Source organism: Papaver somniferum, chromosome 7, assembly GCF_003573695.1.
Source record: "Papaver somniferum cultivar HN1 chromosome 7, ASM357369v1, whole genome shotgun sequence".
Taxonomy (NCBI): Eukaryota; Viridiplantae; Streptophyta; class Magnoliopsida; order Ranunculales; family Papaveraceae; genus Papaver; species Papaver somniferum.
The window spans coordinates 179,167,950-179,175,831 of NC_039364.1; the positions used below are offsets into that span (position 1 = coordinate 179,167,950).

Below are 7,882 nucleotides of genomic sequence, written 5' to 3' on the forward strand. Positions count from 1 at the left end.
TTTATCTCTTTTAAATTGTTTCAGAATATAAATGATAAATATATAATTTATATGCTTTCTTTTATGGTAGAAGCTACATAGTTTTCCATGCTTGGTTTACATATATTCTCATCTTTGACTTACAAAAAAGTATATATTTCTACTTATGACTATAAAAAATCATATACCGTAGAAACAACATCATCAACACAAGCATGTAAGTTAATTTAGAGACATGAATGCAAGTGTCAACAATTTTATGTTTGCTTGTCTAAAGATGATATGTTCACGAGTTTATTTTTCCAAAGATTTAATTTTTAAAGAACAAAGTTACTTTCTATGAGAAGTTATCTTTCAAATTATAAGCAAAAAAATATTCATGACTAAAATTTAGTCTCACTAAATATGCTTTTCTAGGTTCATTCTTAGTGAATTATTCGTCACCTTCATTTTTCTAGTTCCTCTAATTCAAATCAAAGTTTGTAAAACATAGGTTATGGAACCCCCACTATTTTTGGACTCAAACAAGAATTTCGAAACAATATCAAAAGACTCCAAAAATTGTGAAAAACTAATGAACCCATGATTTAAATCCAAAGCGTTTTACACAAGATAACGGGTAAAAATTCAAAAAATTTTAGTGAAGACAACATCACCTAGTTAACTACTCAAAGTATCATATTTGATATCAATACAAGTCATTCAAAGCATCACACATGTTTTTATAAAATTCTCTAACATTTTATTTCATTTCAAACTTATACAACTCGCATTAGATTTGAAAGGGTACATGCTTTTATGAGTTAGGTAAGATTACATACATGTTATTCAAAAATTTACCAAATTTATAAGAAAATATAACATGCTCATATTCATCACTAACTCACTGATTTCTTAAATAGCATGACAAAATCTCATATTTCAAATATTCAAAATTCAATTTACGTTATGATAAAATTGCAATATTATGCTCAAACATTTTATCCATAACATATCATGTGTAGTAGTAGTGCAATGATCAAATTCAACATATTTCTCATCTCACTCTTGTTTATGACAAGATATGAACATCTTGTTATTAACAAGATGAACATCTTGGAAACTAGATACATCTTTAACAGGATTGTTCTACCCAAAGTAAACTTTTAGGCTATACCAATACCGAAAATCCTAGTGATGTGAGTATATCTCAACGCCACTTTCTTTCAAAACGATTTGGTTCAACTTTCGAATCATAACCTATCAAAACAAATATGGTGTAAAACACCAATCTATATCAACCTCTCACCGTATTCATAGTTCACATTAACTAAGCTTGAAAAGCGTTGTTAATAACATTTGATATCCTTGCAATGCCGTGCAAGAATAGCAAATAAATTCATAAACAATAGTTTGTTCATTTCTTGGTGAGAGTTGACATTCACATTTGTTTTGACTAGGTTTCTAATTATTTCGGTTTTTGGTTCATATAAAATTCCATCTCATAAGTTCCAAACTTACATGAGTCACATGTTTATTGTCATATACAATAATTCTCAATATCTTGTTTCCCTAAAAAAATTTCTAACATTGAAAAATCAATTTATTCAATTTAGAATACCATTATTTGGTCACTACAATAACTACAAATAGTTCATCAAACATACCTCAACTGCTTTTAAAGCTCAATTGGTTATAAACCATTGTCCATTCTTTGCGCACCAACAAAGAAATCAGCAACCCCGTTGCTCCTCACATCGATTAGTCTCCCGTAATTTTTATTTCATTGGAAAATAAAAACTTCCTCAAGTAAGTGAATTTTCACCTGTCACAATCATGTACATGTGAGCATTTAAAACCAAAAAATAAGTAAGGTATGGACTTACATAATTACTCGAAAATCAAATAATATAGTACTCCAAGTTTCTCTTAATTGTCAAACAAAGATTCAAAGTTATATAGTCGTATAACATCATACATATACTTATAACTTTCTATTAAGCATAGATTATTTTTGTGTTGGCTTTGTCTTTCTATTTGATTCAAGATAGATGAAGGATGAGAGAGAAAACCAGACGTGGTTCCTAGGGTTTTAAGCGTTTTTTACAAATTTTTTTCTTCAATCATTAGGTTTAATGATGGTTGAAGGTACTGTTTTAGCTGTTATGAATGAATCATCAACCCAAACTTTTGCTGAGAAGGTAAGAGCACGTCAAACTTTGCATCCTACGGCAGTAGATGTTAGTAGTTTACCAAGCCCAACGTTAATCAATGGAGAACCATCTTTGGTACTCCCATCAGAGTTTTATCAAGAAGGTTGGCGGATGCTGAAGCACAACTTCGTGAAGTGTCTAGAGTTGTTGAGACAGCTAAGCAGGCACTCAATGAGAAACGTGCATTAACTAACAGATTGTTGGTAAAGGACACCACAATTGTATCTAAGTCAGGAACGAGAGATGAATTGGAAAGAACTAATCTCTCTAGTAATGATAAGCATTCTGTCAATGCGTCTTATGCTCCTTTTATGGATACAGTTTTGGTGGATACACCTATGTGTAATGCTGGTGGAGAGTAATGTGGTGGTTACCACGAATAAATTTGATTTGTTGACAGCTGAGTTGGGGCTAGACAAAAAAAGGCAGCTTTCTGATCAAGAAGAGGAAGATAATTCAGATGGGGAGCTAACTCCAGAGAGAGCCTCATCTGGTGTCAAGGGGGCTAAATAGTCGGAGATTCCAGTTGAGAAACCAAAACAAATTAGGAAGCCAGGGCGTGTTCCGAATCCAGCTAGTTCTCAGCAGAGTTCATCTCAGAATTCGCATAGTGCTAGGAGTGCACAGCATGTGCACAGTTCTAGCCAACATAAAACTTCAGAATCCAAGTCTGACTCGGACACTGAGGTGAATGATTTGGGTATTAGAGTGCGCAAAGGTTTCTCTCCAGTTATGGAAAAAGGGTTCCGCCTAAGAATCCTAAGTTATCTTCTAAATCAAACCTGATTGGTTCCCAATGAGAGTTCTATATTGGAATGTCAATGGGGTGTCGAAGGTGGAGGCTGGTTTGAAGCTGCGTGAATTAGTTAGGGAGTTTAGGCCGGTTATCATTTGTATTGCTGAGCCGAAAATTCCATATGCCTATGGTGTGATGCTTCGTCTAAATTTAGATGGTTTTGTTAAAAAAGCAATTCATAATTCTTCTTCTAGTTCTATTGGTAATCTTTGGATACTTTGGAGTGAGGATATTGAAGAGCCAGTGGTGCTAAATAGCAAAAGACAAGCTGTTACGGTGAAAACTGAAGGAGTCTTTGTTTCTTGTGTTCATGCAAGTTATATTCAGGTGTTTAGAAGGAGATTATGGTGTCAACTAGCTGCGGTAGATATTACTACTCCTTGGCTGGTAATTGGAGATTTTAATTGTGTTCTTTGCAATGAGGAGAAAAAAGGAGGTAGAGAGGTAATTTCTTCTAGTATTAATTGGATGGAGGATAATGGTATTTTTGAGGCTGATTCTTTGGGTTCTAAATTCACTTGGACTAATGGTCAGTTGGGAGGGAGAAGAATTGTTAGTAAGCTGGATCGTGCCATTATCAATGAGCCTTGGTTAAATAAGTTTTCTAATTGGAGTTGTAAAGCTCTTCCTAGGGAATTTTATGATCATTCGACTCTTATTGGTTATTCTTTTGTGGCTTCTAGACCGAAACGTGCTCCTTTCAGAATTCAGAAGATGTGGTTTACGCATTTAGATTTTATGAGAATGGTTGAAGCTTCTTGGAGTGCCCCGGTGTATGGTAATCCTGATTTTGTTTTTCCCTTCAAGCTAAAGAGATTGAAGGTGGCTATGAAAGTGTGGAATCAGCAGGTGTTTGGTAATGTGAATGCAAGGCTAAGTCAGGCTCAATTGAGGTTTGAAGTGGCTAGTAGGAATTCTGATGAAGACCCATTTGACACTTTCAAGCAAAATGAGATGAAGGATGCGTCGGTGTTGGTTAATGAAGCACGTATGCAGCAACATATTATGTTGAAGCAAAAATCTCGAAATAAATGGATTTTGGAGGGTTCAAGTAATTCTTCTTATTTTCATAGTTCAATTAAAACTCGTAGAAGTTCTAACACAATTTCGGAGTCGGTGAATGAGGAGGGGTGTATTATTAAGGAGCCGGACCAGTTAAGAGACCATGTTGTTTTTTATTATGAAAACAAGTTCAATGGAGTGGATGAGCCGATTGAGGATAGTTTGTTTGGGTATAGCATAATTCAATCTCACATGAGGAAAGGCTGATGTTGGATTCTATTCCTTCTTTAGATGAAATTAAGGGAGCGGTTTTTGATTTGAATGCGGATAGTGCTTCAGGTCCAGATGGTTTCTCAGGGTGTTTTTATAGGCATTGTTGGGATTTAATTCATGAGGACTTAGAGAAGGCTATTATATATTGTTGGAGTTCCAAAGTTATTCCTAATAGGGCTAATTCTAGTCTCATTCTTCTGCTGGCTAAGGTGAGAGGGGCTGATAGTTTGAAGAAATATAGGCCAATTGGTCTTAGTAATTTTTTCTTCAAAATTTTTACCAAAATTCTAGCAACTAGACTTGGTAAAGTCTTGGATAAGTTGGTATCGGAGGAGCAGGTGGCGTTTATGAAAGGGAGGAACATTCATGAGAATATTAGTTTGGCTTCTGAATTGGTTAATGAGTTGCACATTAAAAGAAAGGATGGAAACTTAGGTCTCAAGCTGGATATCTCTCAAGATTTTGATACGGTTAGTTGGCATTTTGTTTTGGAGGTTTTTCGAAGGTATGGTTTCTCAGAAGGTTGGTGTACTTGGATTCACAATATTCTGAGTTCTGCTAGAATTTCTATTCTTCTCAATGGTAGTCCGGAGGGTTTCTTTAAGATTAATAGAGGTTTGCGTCAGGGGGATCCTCTTTCTCCTCTTATTTTTGTTTTGATTGAGGATGTTCTTAGTAGGAACATTACCAAACTCTTTCAAAATAAGTGTATGAATCATATGGTGAAGCGTAATGGTATTGCTCCAACTCATTTGTTTTTTGCTGATGATATTATGATTTTTTACAAGGGGAATCAGAAGAGTCTGACAAACTTGTTGAGGTTTCTTGAGGTTTATCAACAGGCGTCTGGTCAAAGGGTTTGTAGGGAGAAGAGCAAAATTTATTTTGGAGGTGGGTCGTTGCATAAGAGGCAGGCTATTGCTAATTTCTTAGGCATGGGTGTTACTTTCTTTCCGGATAGATATTTGGGAGTTAAGGTGATGCCTGGCAGGGTGAAATATAGTCATATTAGTAATGTGGTGGATAAGTTGAAGGATCATCTCTCGGTGTATAAAGGTAAAATGCTTTCCTTTCAGGATCGGGTAGTGCTTATTAAATCTGTCCTTGCAAGCTATGCCATTCATAACATGGTTGTGTATAGGTGGCCTGTTAAATTTGTTAAGCAAAGTGAACGTGTTATTCGTAATTTTCTTTGGTCGGGAGATTCAGACTTGGATAAAGCTTTTGTGGTGGGATATGATAAGATTTGTAGTCCGGTGAAGGAAGGGGGTCTTGGGATTACTAGCTTGAGTAATATGAACAAGGCTCTGATCATGAAGTTGTGGTGGAGTATTAAAACTTCTAAGAAGAATTGGGCTAGATTTATGGAGTCGATATACACTTGTAGAGATGGTCGTCTGAAGATGGCAAGAGTTAAATATTCAATTTTGTCGGGGATTCGATGGGTGCACACTGAAGTTATGCGCAATACTAAATCCTTAATAGGTGATGGTAGAGCAACTTCTTTATTTTTTGATGTTTGGTATGGTACTCTAACTTTGGCTGAGGCTTGCAGAGAACTGACCTTGACAGACGTGCGAGAGTTAGTGATATCATAGTGCAGAATCAATGGCATTTGGAGGGAGAGCATATGCATGACCTTGCAAGTGCTGGTGTGGCTAGGGAGAATTTACCAAGAAGGCTTATGGGCAGTGATGAGAGGATTTGGATGCCAGATCTAAAGGGAATGTTTTCTGTCAGGTCTGCAAGGGATTTGGTGCGCAGCAAGTATCCTTTGCTTCTTGAAGCAAATCTGTTGTGGAGGAGGGTGGTGCACCCGGCTTTAGCAGCTCAGAATTGGAAATTCGTTAGGGGAGCTTGTTCAACTCTGGACAAAGTTAAGAGTAGATTCAAGATTGCTCTTCCATCTCGGTGCAGTGTGTGTCAGATTGAGGAGGAGTCTTTGGAGCATATTCTCTGGAGTTGTAGTGCTGCTAAACGTGCTTGCCAGTGGTTGGAAGGTATTTTTCATCTTAAATCTTGTTATAACTTGATTGCTTCTAATAAACAAGCAAAAGGTTGTAGTAGAATGGTTAAAGATCTGTGGCTTGTCTCCAATCTAGTGCTGTGTTCAGAACTGTGGTTTCAAAGGAATAAGATGGTTTATGAGAAGAAGAAACCTTGCTGGAATTTCTTCAAGAAGCGTGTGTTTAATTTCATTCATGAATACTCAGATAGAATGAAGGGGTGTATGCTTAACAGGGTTGAAGATCTGGAGATATTGGTTTTTTTCAGAGTAAAATGCCATAAGGTGAAGATGTTGGAACCTGTTGAGTGTCTTTGGCAGCCTCCAATGCAAAATCAACTCTTGTTGTGCTGTGATGGATCTTCTAGAGGTAACCCATGGGTGGCCGGAGCTGGAGTGGTGGCTAGGAATTCAGCTTGTGAAGTGGTGGGAGCAATGTGTGTTGGCCTTGGTGTTATTTCTAATTTTTTGGCGGAATTATATAGCATTCTAATTGGCTTAGATTGGGCAGTTCAATGGGGTTACAGAGATGTGCTTGTAAGGACTGATTCTATGAGTGTTATAACTGCTTTGGAAGGGGATAATATACCATGGTTTGCAAGACATAGATGGTATGAAGCTAAAGTCAAGTTTGATTCTATTCAATTGGTGCATACGTTTCGTGAAGCAAATTTTGCAGCTGATAAGATGGCAAAGACTGGTTGTTTTTTAGATTCTGGAGTGAGACTCAATTTTGTTGGGCGTCCTCTTTTGTTAAACTTAATTGAGTATCCTAATGTTTCTTATTTTCATTTTAAATAGTTTTTGAGTTTTTGGGGTTGCTGTGACCTCTTTTCTCAAATTCTATGATGTAAATATCTCTTTTCATTTCAATTCAATTTTTGACTTATCAAAAAAAAAAAAAATCTATTAAGCATAGTATCAAACATATGGGGTGCATTAGTTTGATTGCTATCAAAGATATTCTTTTTCATTACCAAACCAAGAGTATGAAGTATAAATCAAAAAATGATTTTTTTATGTAATTTGTTACATATGTATTCTCTAAACTCAAGTATCACTTCAAATATTTAGACATACATACATAACGATTTTGTTATCACCACATCTCTCAAACTAAAACTTCAAATGGAAATTTTCAAAAATGTTTCATGTTATATGAATTCAAATTATCCACAAAAACATTTGAAAAAACATATTCAATCAGGATTAAATTTCTGCCCGTCAGAATTTTTTCAGATACGTTGTTCAGTTTTCTAAAATACTTTAAAAAATACTTTTCAGATTCCAAAAATTCTGAAATTTTACGTGGATAATCCTCATGATATCTAATACACCCGGTTAAAATTTCAAGACCTAATTCACTTTTTTGTAGGAGATAAAAATAAAACTCTACAACATGTTATAAATATTCGTTTCACATCAATATTATTTTTCTACGTTAGATATTCATGATATAAAAAATATTATCCATATTACATTCCTAGTCCATCAAGATTAGACACAAAGTTAACTTTAGATACCAGGTTACCTAAAATATCAAGCGTCATGTTTAATCGCTAAATAAAAAAAATTCCGGTTATAATTTTATAAAACGAAATAAAACAAAGATACTTATCGCGTTTCAGCAATCGT

General features: G+C 35.3%; 1 protein-coding gene across 1 annotated transcript; it reads left to right on the forward strand.

The window, feature by feature from the left end:
* Nucleotides 1-2,967: 2,967 nt before the first annotated feature.
* On the forward strand, nt 2,968-7,048 carry LOC113295612. Its single transcript, XM_026543944.1, has 4 exons — nt 2,968-4,199; nt 4,340-4,712; nt 5,031-5,687; nt 5,798-7,048. Exons 1-4 carry the CDS (start codon nt 2,968-2,970, stop codon nt 7,046-7,048), a joined length of 3,513 nt encoding a protein of 1,170 aa, XP_026399729.1.
* Nucleotides 7,049-7,882: the final 834 nt, after the last annotated feature.

Coding starts and splice junctions, on each gene's coding strand:
- LOC113295612 (XM_026543944.1), top strand. CDS start 2,968: ATGAGAGTTCTATATTGGAATGTCAATGGGGTGTCGAAGGTGGAGGCT. Junction 4,713..5,030: donor TCTCTCAAGATTTTGATACG/GTTAGTTGGCAT, acceptor ATTTTTTACAAG/GGGAATCAGAAGAGTCTGAC. Junction 5,688..5,797: donor TTTTGTCGGGGATTCGATGG/GTGCACACTGAA, acceptor TGAGGCTTGCAG/AGAACTGACCTTGACAGACG.